Below are 22,551 nucleotides of genomic sequence, written 5' to 3' on the forward strand. Positions count from 1 at the left end.
TAGCCTGGGGAACACTATTGTTCTGGCACCCATATACATGTCCAATGTGCTATCAGGCATTGTTGTATTTGGTTTTCATTCATACCAGATCCTTTCTGTCAAGTGGAAAGTGCAGGTACTGATAAGAAGTCCTTATCACTCTCATGGATCTAGGTGCCCTATTGTTTGGAGATGAAATACTTGCATACATATGTTTAAGTGATTGTTTTTGTTACTGCTTGTTAAATGATTGATAATAAAATGTGTGATTAACTTAAGTATTTGATGAAAAACACAAACAACACACCATGATATATATGCATATAGAAAGTCTGTTAAATGGATGTCTGTTTTGTATTGTACACATACCTGATTAGCTACCCTACTGAGGCTATACTGTGTTAATATATTTGCCTGCTCTAACATTTACAGTATTCATCAATAATAAAATATTGAGCATGCGCATGAATTGAAAAAAATAACTGCAACATAATAAACCACAAATAAGTTGTGTTAACATTACATTTTATATGTATGATGTGCCCTGTATGTAGCTACCATGCATGCCACATTCAATATTGGTGCAGAGTCTTGCTAGTGCTCACTCTAATAAGATTATGATTGATTTGGGGCTTACTGCAGCGTTTGTTTTGCCCAATTGCTAAAAGTACCGTTACCAGCCCAATTTTGAAAAATTTGCGCGAAAACCCCAGAAATTGGGGAAATTCTAGTCCCCATTGGTAAATAACAAAGTGTTGGCAAGTTATATATATGATATTTACTTATGTTCAAGCCATAGAGCTGCATAGGGAAACTTACTAAATGTTGCATTTGATAAAAAAAAAAAATTGAAACCATCAATTGAAATTTTTTTGGACCTAAATTGCCAATTTGGGCAATTTGTATTTTTCCCAATCGGGTAAGTGCTGTTTTTCGGGTACTTAATTACCGGTTGAAGGAAAAAAATCACTGTACTGTAACCTGCTGATGGTTGAGTGTAAAACTTCTTGTATCTGCTATACATTGTTCAGACTGAACTTCCATCTGGTATTCAGTATGATTGCCACAATCACGAAGCAGTATTTGTATTTACAAAGTACTGAAATGGCAGTACCCATTTTGATGCAAAAGCATGTTGTACAGATTTTGTATCAAGCACATACTTTGCCATGCATCATTTTGATATCCTTTATATCGTTTTGCACAGTTCAAACGTCTAAGAGTGTGTGTGTGTTTTTAAAGTTTTTTAAAACAAATAAATGTTTGAAGCACTTAGCAGTAAAAAAAAAAATGCCCAATAAAGTTACCATATTCATTTGCCTTATTTTATTGGCATATATTTATGTAGTATTTATGATATTTGCCTTGAAATGTTCATTTTGAAACGTTTAAATGTGAAGCCAAGGATTTAATTAATTGTGTATGCAGGGTTGCCAGTACTAAAGTTTTACCAAATAACATTATTTAATTTTGGTATGTTACTTGTTTTGAATGTAGTCAGTTTTGAAGGATATTGTTTTTGTGATTTCAGGACGTAAAGATGTTGCTGTGGAGCTGTATAGGAAGGGAATAGGGGAGCTACAGAAGGGCATTGCTATTGAATTGAAAGGGCAAGGTTTGTAACAACAAAAAGGGAAATAAAGCTTTCATAATTTCAATCAGTAAGTATGTGGTTTGCTTAATATGTATGAGTCCTGCTCTTTAAATAGGGGGTTTAAATCATATGTGTAAAGTGTCATCCCAGATTAGTCCATGCAGTTGGCACAAGCTAATCAGGAACAACACTTTCTGCTTTTCATTCGGTTTAAAGAAAGTCTCTAATTAGCAAAAAATCTAGTTTAGACAGAAAGTGCTGTCCCTGATTAGTCTGTGCGGACTGCAGAGGCTAATCTGGAACGAGACTTTACACATATGCATTAAACCCCCTTTTCACAGAGCATGGCGCATATATACTTTTTACATGTGTATGTGTGCATCCATCTGTCTGTGCTGATTACCATGTAGAAAAGATGTGTCACTAGCAATACCTGTGCCCCTAGCTCAAGATCAAGGTCATTCAAACAGATCAATGGTCATATGTAAGCATAACACAGATTGCAGAACTTTATAATCAACATTAACCCTTTCCCACTCAGAGGCAAATTGAAAATGGCTATGTGCAAACAGAATAAAACCTGAAGAAACCGCCTGCGAGTAACTCGCAGTCTGTTCAGTTTTAATGCTGTTTGCTGCTCATCAGTATCTACGGGTTAGAAATGAAGCCTTTAAAACTTGAATCTATTAATAAAGGTCATTAATTAAATTAAACTTTCTAATGAACTACAAATATGTAAAAATGTGTTTGTAAGTGGGAAAGGGTAATGCATTTAAAAAATAATATGTCTTAAATGATTAAAACATGGGAACTGCTTGTCATGTATTTATAACCAGGTCATCCAAGGTCAATTTCAGACATACTCAATTGAAAGTAAACCATTGTTTTCACAAGCAATCTCTGTCAAACAATGAACTCCGGACTTTTTGAATGTTCAAACACATTGTCAATCAAAGCTTGTGATTTTAGACGGGGTTTGTGGTAAACTTTGGCTTCTTACACCATGTACAGACTGTTGTTATATTGTATGAGCCGTGCTCTGTGAAAAGGGGGTTTAATAAATGGTTACCCTTTCCCTCTCAGAAGCAAAGTGAAAATAGCTATGTGCAAACAGCATTAAACCAGAACAGCCTGTGAGTAACTCAGTCTGTTCAGGTTTTATGCTGTTTGCTGCTCATCAGTTACTAAGGGTTGGAAATGAAGCCTTTAAAACTTGAATCTAGTTAGAAAGGGGTTCAACTTTCTGAGGGACTACAATTGCATCATTAGAAGTTTGTTAGTGGTAAAGGGTTAATCAAGCTGGGCAGTTATCAGTTAACTTAATGGCATAGCATATGCTCTTAAGTTTTTGTAAATTAGCTTACCCAGGAATAGTGTATGTTAACCCTTTCACACTCAGAAGCAAAGTGAAATTGGCCATGTGCAAACACCATGAAACCAGAACAGCCTGCAAGTAATTTGCAGCCTGTTCAGGTTTTATGCTGTTTGCTGCTCTTCAGTATCTGGAAAGGATTGGAAATGACGCCTTTAAAACTTGAATCAAGTAAGAAAGGGGTTTAATTAAATTTAATTTTCCCAGAGGCTACAAATGCGTCTAAATATGTATCTAAGTGGTAAAGGGTTAAATGGTTGATTTTCACCTTTGACAATAAAAAAAACAAAGAGTTCATCATTGTGACAAATTATGTTAAAAGTTTTCAGTGAATACCTCTGGGATGATATTCCAGAAACATCTTAAGCCATTTCTTAAATAATTACACTTAAGTTCAAATGTACAATGTTTTGTATTTCTTTACTAAATAAGGAAGTACATGTTTTTTTGGTATTCCTAAAATAACATTGGCATAATGATGCTATTTAAATGTATATCTTGATGCAAATCTATTGCAATTTGAAACGAAGCACTTAAGTAAATTTCCCAATTTTAGGATAAGAATAAAATTTAACTTAAGATGCTTCTTGAATACGACCCCTGATGACCATTGAGAAATTTTTCCAACAGCTTGTTAAATAAAATCTAAACCTCAACTTAAATAGGTAAAGGGTTAACTGGTTGCACTGAAAGGACTGGGAGACTGAGACAGATGACTTAATTGTATACTTGGTGCTGTTTTGCAGGGGAGGCATGGGACCGAGCACGCCGCCTGCAGGACAAGATGATGACCAACCTGGTGATGGCAGAGGACAGACTGGTCGTGCTCAGTGAGTTACTGGGACATACTGGCTCTCTGTACTTCAGTTTCAGCCTTTCCTATATGCCTGCCTTTACCCAACATACTGGCCCTCCACTCTTCAGTTTCAGCCTTTCCTATATGTCTGCCTATACCCAACATACTGGCCCTCCGCTCTTCAGTTTCAGCCTTTCCTATATGCCTGCCTATACCCAACATACTGGCCCTCTGCTCTTCAGTTTCAGCCTTTCCTATATGTCTGGCTATACCCAACATATTGGCCCTCTGTTCTTCAGTTTCAGTCTTTTCTATATGCCTGCCTTTACCCAACATACTGGCCCTCTGTTCTTCAGTTTCAGCCTTTCCTATTTGCCTGCCTATACCCAACATATTGGCCCTCTGTTCTTCAGTTTCAGCCTTTCCTATATTTCTTCCCATACCAAACATATTGGCCCTCTGTTCTTCAGTTTCAGCCATTCCTATCTGTCTGCCTATACCCAACATACTGGCCCTCTGTTCTTCAGTTTCAGCCTGTCCTATATGCCTGCCTATACCCAACATATTGGCCCTTTGTTCTTCAGTTTCAGCCTTTCCTATATTTCTTCCCATACCCAACATATTGGCCCTCTGTTCTTCAGTTTCAGCCTTTCCTATATGCCTGCCTATACCCAACATACTGGCCCTCTGTTCTTCAGTTTCAGCCTTTCCTATATGCCTGCCTTTACCCAACATACTGGCCCTCTGTTCTTCAGTTTCAGCCTTTCCTATATGTCTGCCTATACCCAACATATTGGCCCTCTGTTCTTCAGTTTCAGCCTTTCCTATATGCCTGCCTAAACCCAACATACTGGCTCTCTGTTCTTCAGTTTCAGCCTTTCCTATATGCCTGCCTATACCCAACATACTGGCCCTCTGTTCTTCAGTTTCAGCCTTTCCTATATGTCTGCACCAGAATTGTATGAGGCTTTTCATTGGCATGGTTTGATTTATTATAGGGATAGCATTCTAATAGATTGACAAAGATAACTTTTTAATTATATCCTGTCTAAATGAAACCCTTTTGTTTAACAAATCTCAATAATAATTTTAAATAATTAAATACTGGTAGTGCTTTGCGATTTAAATGAAAACTGAAGATTCTCTTATGTAAGAAACATCAAAAATATCAAGTTTGTTAAGATTATTCCACCCAGCTACTAAGCGAATAGCTGACCTATTCATTATATGGCCTTACTTTTCTTAAAATACTTTTAAAAAGCTCAAAGTGTCACTGGTGTTGTTCATGTAGTGTGTTTAGTCTAGCCCATTAAGAGGCAGAATATACTGGGAAATAGGCTTTCTGTGGATAAGTTTGGCATGATTTTATTTTGCTGTGAGAGACTTTAGGTTGCATATACATAATCACGTACAAAATGTATATATAGGTATAGTATCAATATGAACACATATAATTTAAAAGTGGTAGAGCAAAACAAGCATTCAAGTTAACAACACTATACATGTATGTCTTTCAAAGGCATTATAAATATACATGGCAATATTTCGTATACTGTTTTCATGACATGAGGCCATAGCGTTATTAAATTTGTTGATTGTTAGCTGATTATAAAACCAGGAAGGTATATACCTTCCTAAGCATTATGGTTAAATCATGAATAGTCATTGGACCCAGCAGATTTTTAGAAATCAATTATTATGTATACGTGTATTCACAATTTTCTTAACCCTTTACCACTTAGATACGTATTTTTATGCATTTGTAGTCTCTCAGAAAGTTAAATTTAATGAAAGACTTTTCTAACTAGATTTAAATTTTAAAGGCATCATCTCAAACCCATAGATACTGATGAGCAGCAAACAGCATAAAACCTGAACAGACTACGAGTCACTTGCAGGCTGATCTGGTTTTATGCTGTTTGCACATAGCCATTTTCACTTTGCATCTGAGTGGGAAAGGGTTAAGCATACAAATGAACATTCTAAATTGTAATTCAGTGCTTATGATTTGACCGACTAACTTAAAGTATAATGACCATATGTTAATTTATTTATTTATGAAAGCAGGGCATATTTTATTAAATATTTGAAGATTTATTCATTTATGAAATAAGGTTTTGTTGTCACCTTTTGATTTCTATGCAATATGTGTAATTTTATATAGTCTGCTTGAATGTACTAGTGTTTTCTAGATTATTAGCATCCTTTGTTTGTGTTTTTACCTGCCTGCTTGAGAAAGCTAAATTTTTATTTGGGCTGTGCTCTGTGAAAAAGGGATTTAATGCATGTTCATAAAGTGCCGTCCCACATTAGCCTGTACAGTCCGCACAGGCTAATCAGGGACAACACTTTCCGCCTAAACTGGATTTTAGCTAAGAAGAGACTTTCTTGAAAACAAAAATATCATATAAGCAGAAAGTGTCGTCCCTGATTAGCCTTTGCGGACTGCACTGGCTAATCTGGGAGGACACTTTACGCACAAGCGTTAAACCCCTTTTTCAGAGAGCACGGCCCATTTTCATTTGCACCTCTTCTTCTTAGATAAATTACTAAATGATGCTCAAATATCCGCCCATGCAATGGAAGCAGAGGATCGCATTAAGCCCTCATGGGCTGCCCCTGAGCAGATTGGCGTGAGGAAGAGGGTAGGAGGTGCAGACCCCATACGGCCGGGGAAGCTCACTCCCAAAGCTGATCCTCCAGCTCAACAAGGTGTAGTATAGGTCTGGTGTATAGGTCTTCTGCGATTTTCTTTCGCAGCAAAGTCAAATGTCTTTATTGGTAAAATCATTAATTGTTTCTTCGTCTTTAATCGGGTGCCGTTTGTCTGGGTATACAAATAAATCGGGTGCCAATTGTCCTGGTTGACAAATTTACGGGTGCTGATTGTCCGGTAATGCAAAAATACACAGGGTGCCGATTTTCCAGTTGCCGTTTGTCCGGATACCGTCTTCTGCAGATCTCCACAGCAATGGAATAAGCAACACTGCTCCATTTTATCCACAATAAAAGTTTAGTAAACCAGTTACCCCTTATGTACTCATTTTGATGCATTTGTAGTCCCTTACAAAATCTTCTTAAATTTAAAATCTCCTTTACTTGAATCATGTTTTAAACGCTTCATTTCCAACCCTTAGATACTGATGAGCAGCAAACAGCATTAAAACCTGAATAGACTGCGAGTTACTCGCTTGCTATTCTGGTTTAATGCTGGTTGCAAAAGCCATTTTTACTTAGCTTCTGATGGGGAAATATAGTTTGTTATTTTGCAAAGCTGTGTTAACATTGTACTGCATAGTATTTTTATTATTTTTTCAAATTCTAGCTCATTCTGAAGTAAGTCTATTGTCTGCATATGTTCACAGTTACACAAGGACCAGACAGTTGATAATAAGTTTGATTTGATGAAACAAGCTCATAATGATTCTAGCAAGATACTGTAATCTATATGACTTTCCGAAGTGTTTTAACTGTTGTTATTCATTGTGTGCATGAAACTTGTTGTGATTCACTTTTGTGATAAGATCGTTGTTGTATTTTGTTGTATTCAATTTTGTGTGGTAGATTTATATTATTTTTGTTTAGCACTGTTCAAGCAAAAAATATTTTATTAATATTTATTTATATATATTGGCCATGCTCTGTGAATAGGAAGTTTAATGGATGTGCTTAAAGTGTCGTCCCAGTTTAGCCTGTGCAGTCCACTTTCTGCTTAAAGTGGAATTTTGTTAAGAAGAGACTTTCTTGAAACGAAAAATATCAATAAAGCAGAGAGTGTTGTCCCTGATTAGCCTGTGCGAACTGCATTAAACCACTTTTTCACAGCGCACCACTCATATGATCTACGAGACTGAATTTTGTGTCACTAACTCACATATTACTTACAGATAAGACATAAATTAGGTCTCATAGCTTTCTCCTGGAAATGGTTGGTTCCAGCGATTTATACTTGTAGTACATGTTCAGGTTGTGGTTGAATTCCAGTTTCCTCCAAGCCCCAGAAGATCAAGCAGCCAATAGGCGTGCATCGGAGTAGCACGCTGCCTCGAAACTTCGGGAAAACCCCGGGAACCCCCGACCTGGGATCGCGCCAGAAACCTTCCCCTACGCATACAGATGTGCCAAACAGACGAGCCCTTGATAGGCAGAACTCAAATACAAAAGTAAGCCATCTGGATTCAAGTTCAGTCTGATATTATTTTAGAATAGTCTCCTGACTTTGCAACTATTTTTGTAATCTTTATTTTTCATAAAATCATTGTTTTAATGTGTCACAGCGTTCTGCAGTTTCAGCGTATCTTGTAAAATTTATATTATCATCATAATAACGGATTACGTTGTATTAAAATGTTTAGCTAGAATAAAAGGATGACATTATTGGCATCAAAAAACATGAAACAGATTAAAGATGTAGCTTACACATATCATGTGGTCATAAAGCCCTGTCATTTTTGTTGTGTGAGAGTAAAGGAACGTCCTTTAAAATAAGAAAGTATCTTTGTTACAAAGGATGGTGTTTCACTTAAGCATGTAACATCAGCCTGTCAGTCATTTCTTTAAATGCATCTTCATTGGGTGTCAGAAAATAACATAAATTAACATTTTGTATATCTTGCTGCCATTCAATGTTTCTTATATCTCATGTTCAAGCCTGAGCTATATTTCTGCCATTTTTCTATACAAAATGAGACGTGCTCTGTGAAAAGGGGGTTTAATACATGTGCCTAAAGTGTCATCACAGATTAGCCTGCGCAGTCCGCTTTTATATTTTTCGTTTAAAGAGTCTCTTCTCAGCAAATATTCATCTGTGACTGAAAGTGTAGTCCCTGATTAGCCTGTGTGGACTGCACTTTATGCATAGGCATTAAGCCCCCTTTTCACAGAGCGTGGCTCAAATGCTTTCAGCCTGCGCCTGACAGAAAAACCAGGGATGTCAAGAACTTGAAGTTGAAGGGAGTCGACAAGAAGCTGGCTGAGACCATTCTCAATGAGATCATTGACTCCGGACCCCCGGTCACATTTCAGGATATAGGTAAACTTTGCCTGTGTTTACATAGGCCCAGTCACATTTCAGGATATAGGTATACTTGAGATGTGTTTACATAGGCCCGCTCACATTTCAGGATATAGGTAAACTTTGCCTGTGTTTACATATGCCTGCTCACATTTCAGGATATAGGTAAACTTGGTCTGTGTTAACATAGGCCCGGTCACATTTCAGGATATAGGTAAACTTTGCCTGTGTTTACATAGGTCCTAAGAGAAATGTATTAACTTAAAGATACTTGAGGTTAAATTTCAGATCAAATACTGTATCCACTGATGCTGGGCATAATAAAATACTTAATATGGCTATAGTGAAATCTTGTGAACACCTATTTTTAACAATGTTTGCCCTAACATCATGACACTTGCTAAAAAGATCTGTCTTATGACATCCCAGCTGAAAAGCAACACTGGTTTCAGTCTGCTGAAAGCAAGACTGCCAGGGATTGTGGCACTTATATGTTTTTACAATTAACTTTGTGAATTCTCTAGAGGTCACATGCATTGTCCAATCTTCATGAAACTTTATCTGACAATTGTCAAAATGATATCTTGGCTGAGATCAAAGCTGGATTGCATGTATTAAAAATCTAGGTCACTTTGTCAAATGAAGCAAAAAGCTTGTGAACAATCTGAAGGTCACATTTTTTGCCCATTCTTTTACAAACTGATATCTCTATTGAGTTTAAAACTGGTTCATGTAGGGTCGGAAACTAGGTCACAAGGTTTAACCCTTTCCCACTCAAAAGCAAAGTGAAAATGCTATGTGCAAACAGCATAAAACCAGAACAGCCTGCAAGTAACTCGCAGTCTGTTCGGATTTTTGCTGTTTGCTGCTCATCAGTATCTAAGGGTTTGAAATTAAGCCTTGAATATAGTAAGAAAGGTCTTTAATTAAATGCAACTTTCTAAGCGACTACAAATGCGTAAAAATACGTATCTAAGTGGTCAAGGCTTAATTAAAGAAAAAGCTTGTGAAAACTGGCGACCATTTTTGTTACCTAATCTTAATGAACATTTGTCTCAATGAAATCTCAGTCAAGTTTGACACTGGGTTACATGGTGTCAATAAATTGGTTACTAGGTCAAATAAAAAAACAACTTTCAATCCCTAGAGGCAACATTTGTTTCCCATTCTAATGTCAAATTTGTCCAAATGAAACCTTGACTTAGCTTTTAACTTTGTTACAGGGGTAAACAACTAGGTCACAAGGTCAAATTAAAGAAAAAGCTTGTGAACATTCAAGAATCAACATTTATTTCTCTATATTCATGAAACTATGTCAAAACCTGGTTATTTTTAGATCTTAAACTATTTCACTAGGTTTAATATAAAAAAAAGCTTTTGAACACTATAGTGGCTGCATTTTTTCCAAATCTTTATGAAATTTGCTTAGAAAGTTTCTCCCAATGATACATTTGTTCTGCATGTTTTTTGCTGTTGTCTTATTATGTGTCAGTGTTTTGCTGTTGCAGTTTTGTATTAATGATTCCTAGGCTCATTTACTATCTGTGTTTGTAGCGGGGCAGGATACCGCTAAGCAAGCCTTACAGGAGATCGTCATACTGCCAGCCTTGAGACCCGAGGTCAGTTGAAATTATTTCACCTCAAAGTTCTTGCATTTTGCTGTACTATTATATTATAAGTATTAAGTGTATATAAGGCATCTTTCTCCATATTGTACAACATCCATATCCCTGCTGGAAATAAATCGTGTATTTACAATTAACTGCAAGCTTTGCGTAAAATTGTTGGGAAGTTTATAGGATATCAAGTGCTTTAGGGTGTTGTGAATATTTCTAATCTCTGAAATTTACACGCAGTTAATATATTTTTTTAAATGAATTTGGTGGAGTAAAAGGGAAAATTGCTTTAATGGTTTAAAACAACATTTTTTGCGTAAATTTTTTTTTTAAAGAACTTCATAAATGTGAAGAATGGGATTAAATTTAGTTCCTAATTTTCAGCTGTTTACGGGCCTGAGAGCACCTGCCCGGGGCCTGTTGCTGTTTGGACCGCCTGGCAATGGTAAAACTATGCTGGCAAAGGCTGTTGCTAACGAGTCCAATGCAACATTCTTCAACATCAGTGCCTCTAGTCTGACATCCAAGTGGGTACGTACCTCAGACTGCAAGATGTAGTGGTTATGCTTGTTAGCTCACCTGAGGGATAGCTCGGGGTGAGCTATTGTGATCACTCACCGTCTGGCGTCCGTCCGTCCGTCTGTAAACAATTTGTAAACATCTTCTTCTACTAAACCATTGAGCCAATTTCAACTAAATTTCATGTGGAGCATCCCTAGGTCATGGGACAAAAGAATTGTTAAAAAAAATTTGATCACATAACCAAGATGGCCGCCATGACCATATATGGTAAAAACCTTAAAAAATCTTCTTGTCAGAAACCGCTTATCAGATTTTCAAAAAATTTCACAGGGATGACCTTTGAAGGCTCCCCTGAAAAAGTTGTTCAAAGAAATTTGATTCGTCAAAAAACATGGCCGCAGGAGCTCGTTGAACTTTGCATGTTAATTCGTTTTTGCCTATTTTGTGAAAACTTTCAAAAATCTTCCACATTTTTTGTCCGATCCTTTCCAAATTTGCACAGTGTCTTTATATCAATGAGGACACGAACCCTACAAAAAATGAGCATTATTGGTCCATGAAGTACAGAATTACCTCCCCTTGAATTGAGAAAATGGTGTTTATGCAATAAAGTCCAAATTTTTCATCCAATTCTTTCCAAACTTGCACAGTGTCTTCATATCAATGAAAACTCGAGCCATGTCGAAAATGAGCAACATCGGACCAAGTCCAGAATTATCTCCTTGTGATGGCAGATTTAGAAATAATTATAGTGTACTCTTTTTTCCAATTAATAGTGCTATTAGAGTAAAGGATTTGCTGGCTACAGGCCAGGTTTCTCTGACACGATTCTCTGACACAATAGCTGCATCTCAGTGGAGACCTCCTGCTGATGAAGATGTGCCTTTAGGAGGATTTGAAAGGCAAAACTTACATAAGCCAATAGTTGCAACTCAGTGGAAACCCCTAACAACCCTTTCAGAACTGTACAATTGCATAACCTGCACCTGTTGAACTCAATAACAACTTTCCAAGAAATTCTTCATTGCATAATCAAACAGCTCAAGCAGATTTCAAAGATTCTTACATGCCCCTCTTTGATGTATTATTCAATTCAGGTCAGTCAGTTCTTCAAATCCCTTTACTCATGTGACATGGTTGACTCAAGTAAATAAGTGAGATGTCCAATGTTTTTAGTAAATAGATCAGTGCATGATAAAAAGGCATACTCATAGGTTTCTCATTATGGGTTGGCTATGCATTTTCATTTTTTTTGTACTTTAATGTAGATGCATCTAGAAACCATTGTGCCTTTTCCTAATGCAAACACTTGATGCCTCATTAGCAGATGATATTTTGAGAATTTTAAGAAAAAAAATAAATCTGTTCAAAACAAGCCAAGATTTCTTGTATCTCAATGATTTCAACTTCAATTGCATAACTATACATCATTGAAGAAGTTGTTTCAATTCATGATGTCTTTAAGCCCTTTTACATTAATTTAGACTCTTCCAAAATAAAAGCATATCCCCCCATACATACACTATTGCATAATCAAACTATAGCATTCTCCTCATAAACCCTTAACCCACAACAGTTAATTCTTTCTGCAAATGTTTGTGACTGTGGAAATCGTTGAAATAAAAGAAGAAAATGCTGAGATTTTCTCCTTTCATCACAATGCTTCCTACCCTATTAAATCTGTTTATTCTTATTCCATAATAACTTAATTTGTCGTCTGCAACCTCTTTCAATTTGAAAAGGGTTAACTACCAGAAATCAATTAATGCTGTAGTTTTGTTGATGAGAAATTATTTTTCCTTTAAAATGGGAGGTGATTATTGCTTAGGAAATTGCTCTGGTAGGGTTGAATCATCGTGGGAAATTGAGAAATTGTTCAGTCCAAAATATGTTGATTGGTAAAAGGATTTATCCTTATGCAAACATGGGTTGCCTGTTTAGTCGATGATATCTTATCAATTTTGAGAAAAAGGAGGAATCTCTTCAAAACAAGCAAAAATTCCTTTTATCTCAATGTTCAAGTTTTTAGCGTACCTGAGCAGATCATATTCTCCTAAACCATTGAGCCAATTTCAACCAAATTTCATGTGGAGCATTCCTACGTCACGAAAAAAAATATTGTTAAAAAAAATTTGGTAACATAACCAAGCTGGCCGCCATGCCCATATATGGTCAATACCTTAAAAAATCTTCTTGTCAGAAAGGGCTCGTCGGATTTTCATTTTTTTTTACAAGGATGATCCTTAAAGGCTCCCCTAAAAATTTGTTCAAGAAAATTTGTTTCTTGTCAATTACCATTGGGCCTAAGGCTATTAAATTTGTTCAGGTGAGCGATTCAGGGCCAATGTGGCCCTTGTTTTTGGTATAGTGACTAGGTATATCTCTACTGATAGTGGAGACTTTTGACAACTGTTACTGGCCAAAATTCAATTTACTGGCAAAACAACTGCAAATAGGTACTTGACCTCAATATTATACCGACCATGAGGACTTGTTTTCTGTAAAACAAGGTGCTCATGGTGAGCTATTGTGATCGCCTTTTGTCTGTCGTCCTTGCGTTCGTCGTCAACATTTGCCTTGTGGTCACATTTATTGTCCGATCTTCATGAAACTTGATCAGAACATTTGTCCCAATGATACCTCGAGGGAGTTTGAAACTCGGTCATGCTGGGTCAAAAATTAGGTCACTAGGTCAAAAAAAAGAAAAACCTTGTGAACACTGTAGAAGTCACATTTGATGCTCATCTTCATGTAACTTTGTCAAAATGTTTGTCTTAATGATATCTTGGTTGAGTTCAAAAATGGTTTCGGTCCATTGAAAAACATGGCCGCCAGTGGGCGGGGCAGTATTCCTTATATGGCTATAGAGAAACCTTGTGAACACTCTAGAATTCACAATTTTTGCCCAATCATCATGAAACGTTGTCAAAACATTGGTTTCATTGATATCTCGGACGAGTTCTAGAATGGTCCAGATCGGTGAAAAAACATGGCCGCCAAGGGGCCGGGCAGTTTTCTCTATATGTATATAGTGAAAACATGTCAACACTCTAGAAGTCACATTTTTAGTCAAATCTTCATGAAATTTGGTCAGAACATTTGTTTCCTGGATACGTCGGTTGAGTTCGCAAATGGTTTGGATTGGTAAAAAAACATGGCCACCAGGAGGGGGGGGCCTTTTTCGGTATGTTTATATAGTAAAAAAAGCTTGTGAAAACTTTAGAGGTCACATTTTTTGCTTAATCATCATGAAATTTTGTCTAAACATCGATATCATAGATATCTCGGACGAGTTCGAAAATGTATATGTATATAGTGAAAACATGTCAACAGTCTAGAAGACACATTTTTTGCCCAATCTTCATGAAATTTGGTCAGAAAAACATGGCCGCCAGGGGATGGGGCAGTTTTCTCTATATGTATGTAAGAAGCATTTTCATTATTTATATATTTAAAAAAAATCTGGGTATTAAAAACATGGCCGTCAGGGTGGGTGGGGTAATTTTCTATAAAGGCCTATTGTGAATACTTTGGAACACCTTATTTGTAAAGTCAGTCTTCTCTTAACAATAATTTGAAATATTTGCTGAAGCGTTTTAATCTTTGTTTCTTTCCATCTTAGTCTCTCAGGTGAGCGACCCAGGGCCCTTTGGGGCCACTTGTTATTGTCTTTGTCCAAGGGCTGACAGACTGTCGAGGAACTGACCATTGCCTCATTTTTAGCTCATCTATTTTTTGAAAAAAATTATGAGCTATTGTCATCACCTTGGCGTCGGTGTCGGCGTTGGCGTCCGGTTAAGTTTTGCGTTTAGGTCCACTTTTCTCAGAAAGTATCAATGCTATTGCATTCAGACTTGGTACACTTACTTACTATCATGAGGGGACTGGGCAGGCAAAGTTAGATAACTCTGGCGTGCATTTTGACTGAATTATGTGCCCTTTTTATACTGAGAAAATTGAAAATTTTTGTTAAGTTTTGCGTTTAGGTCCACTTTTTTCAGAAAGTATCAATGCTATTGCATTCAAACTTGGTACACTAACTTACTATCATGAGGGGACTGGGCAGGCAAAGTTAGATAACTCTGGCGTGCATTTTGACAGAATTATGTGCCCTTTTTAAATTGAAAATTTTGGTTTAGTTTTGTGTTTAGGTCCATTTTATTCCTTAAGTATCAAAGCTATTGCTTTCATACTTGAAACACTTACTAACTATCATAAGGGGACTGTGCAGGCAAAGTAATGTAACTCTAACTGGCATTTTGGCAGAATTATGGGCCCTTTATACTTAGAAAATTGAAAGTTTGGTTAAGTTTTGTGTTTTGGTCCACTTTACCCCTAAAGTATCATAGATATTGCTTTCATACTTGGAACACTCGCAAACTGTCATAAGGGTACAGTAAAAGGACAAGTTGCATAACTCTGGACGTCATTTTTACGGAATTATGGCCCTTTTTTGACTTAGTAACTTTGAATATATGGTTAAATTTTGTGTTTCGATCCACTTTACTTCTTAAGTATCAAGGCTATTGCTTTCAAACTTCAAATACTTTCATGCTATCATGAGGTTACTGTACCTGGCAAGTTGAATTTTACCTTGACCTTTGAATGACCTTGACTCTCAAGGTCAAATTATTAAATTTTGCTAAAATTGCCATAACTTCTTTATTTATGATTGGATTTGATTGATACTTTGACAAAACTACTCTTACCTGACATACCACAATAGACTCCACCCAAACCATCGCCCGTGCCCCCCCCTTCCCCCCCCTTCCCCCCCCCCCCCCCGAATCCCCCCCTATTTTTATTTTTTTTATTTTTTTTAGATCATCTCACAAATGACCACCACACCCTCACACTATACCCCCCCCCCACCACCCCACCCCCTCCCCAAATTTTTTTTTTTAAACGGTTAAAAAACAAAACTATTTATTTTGATTATTTTATGTTTGAAATACCGTCCAACCATCGCACCCAAGAATCCCCCCCCCACCCCCCTCCCCCCACCCCCCACCCGAATCCCCCCCCCCCCCTAATTTTTTTTTTTTTTTTTTTTTTTTTTTTTTAAGATCATCTCACAAATTACCACCACACCCTCACACTATACCCCCCACCTCACCCCCCCCCCCCAATTTTTTTTTGAAACTGTTAAAAAACACAAATATTTATTTTTATTATTTTATGTTTGAAATACCCTCCAACCATCGCACCCAAGAATCCCCCCCCCACCCCCCACCCCCCCCCACCACCCCCCCACCCCCCGAATTTATTTTTTTTTCCTTGTTTTTGCATTTTTGGAACATAATGTAATAAATGTCCACACCCCCACACAATGCACCCCTCTTCACTCCACCCCTCCCTCCTTTGTGATTGAAAATGAGAGTCCCTTCACCTTTAAAAAGAAAATAGATGAGCGGTCTGCACCCGCAAGGCGGTGCTCTTGTTCTAGTACTGGCATCAAAAACCAGCATTTTTTGCCTTTCCTGTTTAGAGATTTCAATGGGAGCACAATCTTGCTTTTTGTTGTCAAGAATGTTTGACTATGCAAATCATATTGATGTCATCTGCTCTTTATTTTGAAAACAGTGCATTCTAGAGTTTTCATATCGGACTAAGTGATTGGTGATAATTGATAACATACTTTTTATGAATTTGGGTTAAATAGATCTAAGGTGGAAGTCACAAGGGTTACTGAAAATATTGCTTTTTTGTTCAATACTGTGAGAATCATTTATAATTACTTTGTAGAGCATTAATATCCCATATTAAGAAAAATCTTGATGAACACAAGGCCACTAATCCCACTATTGATATTTGGATGAATATTGAATACAACTCAATTCTTCAAATTGCTAGAGATAAGGATTTCATGTTCTTCCTTCAATGTTTTCACCAATAGTTGTGGTCTGTCATATTAATTCGAGGAAACTAAAAATATATTTTGGGACTAAAAAGGTTGAATGGACACATCCTAAATTTAGAATTAAATAATAGAATGAATCATTCTATTATAAACAGCTCTATTGTTTACATGGATTTTTTTAGTGAATGTTGTTATATCAATTTGTAAGTGATCAAATGTTGGTCAGGTGGGGGAAGGAGAGAAGCTGGTGAGAGCCATGTTTGCTGTGGCCAAGGAGCTGCAACCCTCGGTTGTCTTTATGGGTATGTCCTGGTCGTACAGGCAGCAGGGCCAGCATTGATTACTATGTCTTATCAGAATGTAATCAGTGCATTTGGTATTTATCCATTCAGAGACTATATAAAGTTTTAAAATAGAGTAGAAACTAATTTTTCAGTTGTGAAATTGACCTATTCATTTTAAATAAAAGCATGTATAATGGACTTTTTTTACCATGATTCAATGCACTTGACAGTTCTCTTTTCCAGAGTGTACAATTAATTCAAATAATTATGTTTATTAATTGACTAGTATTTCTGTACATGTAATAAGTGAATGAAGCCAATAAGCAGCTGTTTCAAGCTATATATTCTTGCAGATGAGGTTGACTCCATCCTGTGTGAGCGTAAGGAAGGGGAGAATGATTCAAGCAGACGACTCAAAACTGAGTTCCTCGTACAGTTTGATGGGGTTAGTAATTACATACCTGCATTCAAATGCATATACTCTAGTGTTGGTTCCTTCTTACAGCAAGCAATCATACTATATTGAAGTGTTGGTTCCCAGCTCACAGTGTACTCAAACCCTATCTGGAAGTGTTGTTTCACAGCTTCCAGTGTACAGTCAATCTTGTGCTTGCGACCACTTGAATTAAGCGACTTTTGTCTTATGCGACCACTTTGAATCCCGCCCGAGCGTTTTTACTATATTTTCATATTGTATTAAGCGACTTTTGTCTTACGCGACCAGCGACCACTGATTTTAGTGTATTTTTATGTCCAAGTCTTGAATTAAGCAACCACTTTCAGGTAAATGTGGTAAATCTGTTGACCGTTCAGGGACAAATCAGTGCTAATTGCTTATCTAAGACGATAAGATAAACGATAACACCTTTGTATTGATTTCACACCAGCCATTTTCCTTTGTCTTGATGACCAGTTCTGACCAGTGTTAATGCTGACTGCGTATCAATTTTTGGTGTTGAATAATACAGTGAGGTATTGCCAACAGTTTACGGGTTAAAGAGTTTACTATCTGGGACGTTAAATGACACATTTGATCGCTGATTTTATTGCAGAAACAATGCACAAACGCAACAAACATTTTCACTGCATTCTCGAGAGGTGTAAAAAATAAACTATTAATCTGTAACATGTGTTGAAAACCGTTCATTAAAAAATCGTAATTGCTATTTTGCTAATTAGTTTGTGTTAGCAAATTTTCCAATCAAGCCAAGCTCATGGTGAGCTTTTGTGATCGCCTTTTGTCCATTGTCCGTCGTGCGTTGTCCGTTGTGCGACGTCAACATTTGCCTTGTTCACTCTCTAGAGGCCACATTTATTGTCCAATCTTCATGAAATTAGATCAGAAGATTGGTTTCAATGATATCTTGGATGAGTTTGAAGATGGTTACGTTTTCTTGAAAAACATGGCTGCCAAGGGGCGGGGCATTTTTCCTGATATGGCTATATATTAAGGGTGTCACGGTACTCCATGGTACGGTATATCGTAATAGTCTCCCCTCGGTACGGTTCACGATACGCCTCCGAGTCCGTACGGTACGGTACGGCATTTTCCATGACGCATTTCAAGGGAAGTAACTGTAATTCGCCCAAATAAAATGGCGCAAGTTGAATTGAAATCACCTCCAGCAAGCTTCTAATAAAAAATATGGAAGCATTTTGTGTTATCAGTAAGAAAGTGGTAGACGTTAATTTTGTATAAACATTTGCTTTATATTACGAATTTCCTAAGCAGGAGCTGTAATTGTATGATTCCGCTGAGAATTTCGCAAATTCTTTGAAACCATTAAAATTTAATTTCAACCACTAAAAAATGGGCTGTGTCGCCTACGTCACAAAACAAGGTGCAATATTTGACTGGTTCTACGAATTGCGCTTGGAGTTTATTACGGCACAAGCAAAGATAGCCAGTTTGACTAGTTGGTAAACACGTTTTATTCTTAACTTAAACAAGAGAGCCTGAAAGGCCCAAAGTCGCTCACCTGAGATAATAAGATATTATTGGGACAAATCTTCTGACCAAGTTTCACGAAGATCGGGAAATAAATGGGACCTCTAGAGTGTTAACAAGGTTTTACTATAGCCATATAAGGAAAAATGCCCGCCCCCTGGCAGCCATGTTTTTCAAGCAACCGGCATCATTTTTAACTCATCCAATATATTATCGGGATGAATCTTCTGACCAAGTTTCAAGATGATCGGACAGTAAATGTGGTCTCTAGAGTGTTAACAAGATTTTACTATAGCCATATAAGGAAAAATGCCCCGCCCCTTGGAAGCCTTTTTTTTCAAGTAAACATAATTATTTTCGAACTCATCCAAGATATCATTGAGACTAATCTTCTGACCAAATTTCATGAAGATTGGACAATAAATGTCAGGGGGTTTTTGTACTAAGAAAGTGACGCCGATATTCGGCGTCTTCCCCTACCAGAATTTTTCCCCTAAAAATACCATTTCCCCTCCAAAAATATAATTTTTCACCAAAATATAATATTTTACCCTCAAAGAAATGTTGTTTTTTTCTTTTGGGAAGTCCACACTTATCCAATTTGTACCATGTACAACGATCTCGCTCTATCTCTCTCTCTCTCTCCCGACGAACACTCAAATCTGGGAATCCCAGTGATTCTATATATAGCTCATGGAAACCAGGCAACTAATCATGTGACTATTTTACTGGATTCCGGTCTTGCGCGAGAAGGGTGTTTCGTCAATTAATTACCGGAAACCAGTCGAATTTTCATCCGGGTTATTTAAAGGCCAAGATATAAACGTTAAAACAGAAAATAAGTCTCACACTTGGCGTTCATACAGGAACAAAATAAAACGTTCTGACTCGGAAAATATTAATTGCGTTGACGCATTTTTTAAGAATGAATCATAAAAAACCGTTGAAACCCAGCAGGATTCGGAGGTACATGTAATCAACATCGATTAATACTGTCGGATTATTGTGAAAGTGAAAGTATACAATCGGCAGCTGCCGCACCTTTCCCTTCAAATACTGTAGCAGATCTAGATCGTCAACCCATTCATCATGAAATTGAAATCATAATATTGACATGGTTCCCCGGCCCCAGTTGAAAACATTTCCCATTATTAGATCTACACCTGCAACTTTATTTCGGACTTTGACTTTAATATCATACTTGTTCATTTGTTTAAGAACAAAAAGGTCAGAGACATGCCTCTTTTTCTAAAAAAAAACCCTCAAGTCTGTAAGTGAGTTATAGACATTAAAATGAGCAGTTTTTATTTTTTCCCCAAATATGTCTCTTTCGCGCTCGATTTTCCCCTTTTACCCAGCGTCCAGCGTCTTCCCCTTTTTCTAAAAAAAACCCCTGAATGTGGCCTCTAGAGTGTTAACAAGGTTTTACTATAGCCATATTTAGCCATATAAGGAAAAATGCCCCGCCCCTGGTGGCCATGTTTTTCAAGCAACCAAATCCATTTTCGAACTCATCCAAGATATCATTGGGACAAATCTTCTGACCAAGTTTCATGAGGATCGTAAAATAAATGTGACTTCTAGAGTGTTAACAAGGTTTTACTATAGCCATATAAGGAAAAAAGCCCCGCCCCCTGTGGTGGGGCTATGTTTTTCAACCAACCGGCATCATTTTTTAACCAGATCAAAATATTATTGGGATGAATCTTCTGACCGAGTTTCATGAAGATCGGACTATAAATGTGGCCTCTAGAGTGTTAACAAGATTTTACTATAGCCTTATATAGCCATATAAGGACAAATGCCCCGCCCCTTGGCGGCCATGTTATTCAAGAAAATGAAACCATTTTCGAACTCATCCAAGATATCATTAAGACAAATCTTCTCACCATATTTCATCAATATTGGACAATAAATGTGGCCTCTAGAGTGTTAACAATGTTTTACTATAGCCATATAAGGAAAAATGCCCCGCCCCCTGGCGGCCATGTTTTTCAACCAACCGGCATCATTTGAACTCGTCCAAGATAGTATTGGGATGAATCTTCTGACCAAGTTTCATTAAGATTGGACAATAATTGTGGCCTCTAGAGTGTTAACAAGATTTTACTATAGCCATATATAGCCATATAAGGAAAAATGCCCCGCCCCTTGGCAGCCATGTTTTTCAAGCAAAGGTTACCATTTTTGAATTAATTAAAGATATAAGTGGGACAAATCTTCTGAGCAAATTTCATGAAGATCGGAAAATTAATGTGGCCTCTAGAGTGTTAACAAGGTTTTACTATAGCCCTATAAGGAAAAATGCCCCGCCCCCTGGCGGCCATGTTTTTTAACCAACCGGCATCATTTTTAAACTCGTCCAAGATATTATTGGGATGAATCTTCTGACCAAGTTTCATGAAGATTAGACAATAAATGTGGCCTTGGATGAATTTGAAAATGGTTACATTGTCTTGAATAACATGGCCGCCAAGGGACGGGGCATTTTTCCTTATATGGCTATTTATGGCTATAGTAAAATCTTGTTAACACTCTAGAGGCCACATTTACTGTCCGATCTTCATGAAACTCGGTCAGAAGATTCATCTCAATAATATCTTGGACGAGTTCAAAAATGATGCTGGTTGGTTGAAAAACATGGCCAACACAGGGGAGGGGCTATTTTCCTTATATGGCTATAGTAAAACCTTGTTAACACTCTAGAGGTCACATTTATTTTCCAATCATCATGAAACTTGGTCAGAAGATTTGTCCCAATGATATCTTGGATGAGTTCGAAAATGGTTTTGGTTGCTTGAAAAACATGGCCACCAGGGGCGGGGCATTTTTCCTTATATGGCTATAGTAAAATCTTGTTAACACTCTAGAGGCCACATTTACTGTCCAATCTTCATGAAACTTGGTCAGAAGATTCATCCCCATAATATCTTGGATGAGTACAAAAATAATGCTGGTTGGTTGAAAAACATGGCTGCCAGGGGGCGGGGCATTTTTCCTTATATTGCTATAGTAAAACATTGTTAACACTCTAGAGGCCACATTCGTGAAACTTGGTCAGAAGATTTGTCCCAATAATATCTTGTTATCTCAGGTAAGCGACTTTGGGCCTTTTAGGCCCTCTTGTTTATTTAGCTATGTACCATAATCAAGTCAGATTTTCATAAGCTTACATGCAGAAATAAAAATGTCAAAGGGAAATTGTTAACATTAAATGAGACAATTAGGGTATTGGAAGAGTCGAAGAAAAAAAGTGCACGTAAATTAAATCGCGAATGAGTTTCGAGTCCGAAAAACCCAAATTCCCCATGCAAACCATTTACATTGTATTTAGAATTAGAACAAATAAAACTAATTTTAAGTAAAACATTGTTTTATTCATTTTATTTATATTGAGATTCATTTGATTACAAGAGCTGAAATCAATTTGTCAAAGGAGGTAATCCTACATCTGGATTTAAAATCAAAGGTCTGCATTTATCACAAATGGCCTTTTTATACCCCCACAAACAAGTTAAGGTGGGTATATAGGAGTGAGCTTGTCTGTCGGTCGGTCTGTCTGTCGG

The 22,551-nt window shown here is 37.1% G+C and overlaps 1 protein-coding gene across 2 annotated transcripts in view; it reads left to right on the top strand.

Moving 5' to 3' along the window:
- Window positions 1-22,551, top strand: part of LOC127873874 (spastin-like) — a 41,026-nt gene that overhangs the window by 5,525 nt on the left and 12,950 nt on the right. The window contains exons 2-10 of one of the 2 annotated variants that reach the window (XM_052417970.1): window positions 1,511-1,594; window positions 3,692-3,775; window positions 6,283-6,453; window positions 7,726-7,904; window positions 8,647-8,773; window positions 10,310-10,374; window positions 10,756-10,902; window positions 16,980-17,055; window positions 17,391-17,482. In XM_052417970.1, the coding sequence (XP_052273930.1) occupies window positions 1,511-1,594; window positions 3,692-3,775; window positions 6,283-6,453; window positions 7,726-7,904; window positions 8,647-8,773; window positions 10,310-10,374; window positions 10,756-10,902; window positions 16,980-17,055; window positions 17,391-17,482 (1,025 nt within the window). The remainder of the gene's footprint in view (window positions 1-1,510; window positions 1,595-3,691; window positions 3,776-6,282; window positions 6,454-7,725; window positions 7,905-8,646; window positions 8,774-10,309; window positions 10,375-10,755; window positions 10,903-16,979; window positions 17,056-17,390; window positions 17,483-22,551) is intronic. The other variant, XM_052417971.1, reaches the window with a different exon arrangement.

This window comes from Dreissena polymorpha, chromosome 3 (genome assembly GCF_020536995.1).
Source record: "Dreissena polymorpha isolate Duluth1 chromosome 3, UMN_Dpol_1.0, whole genome shotgun sequence".
Classification (NCBI taxonomy): domain Eukaryota; kingdom Metazoa; phylum Mollusca; class Bivalvia; order Myida; family Dreissenidae; genus Dreissena; species Dreissena polymorpha.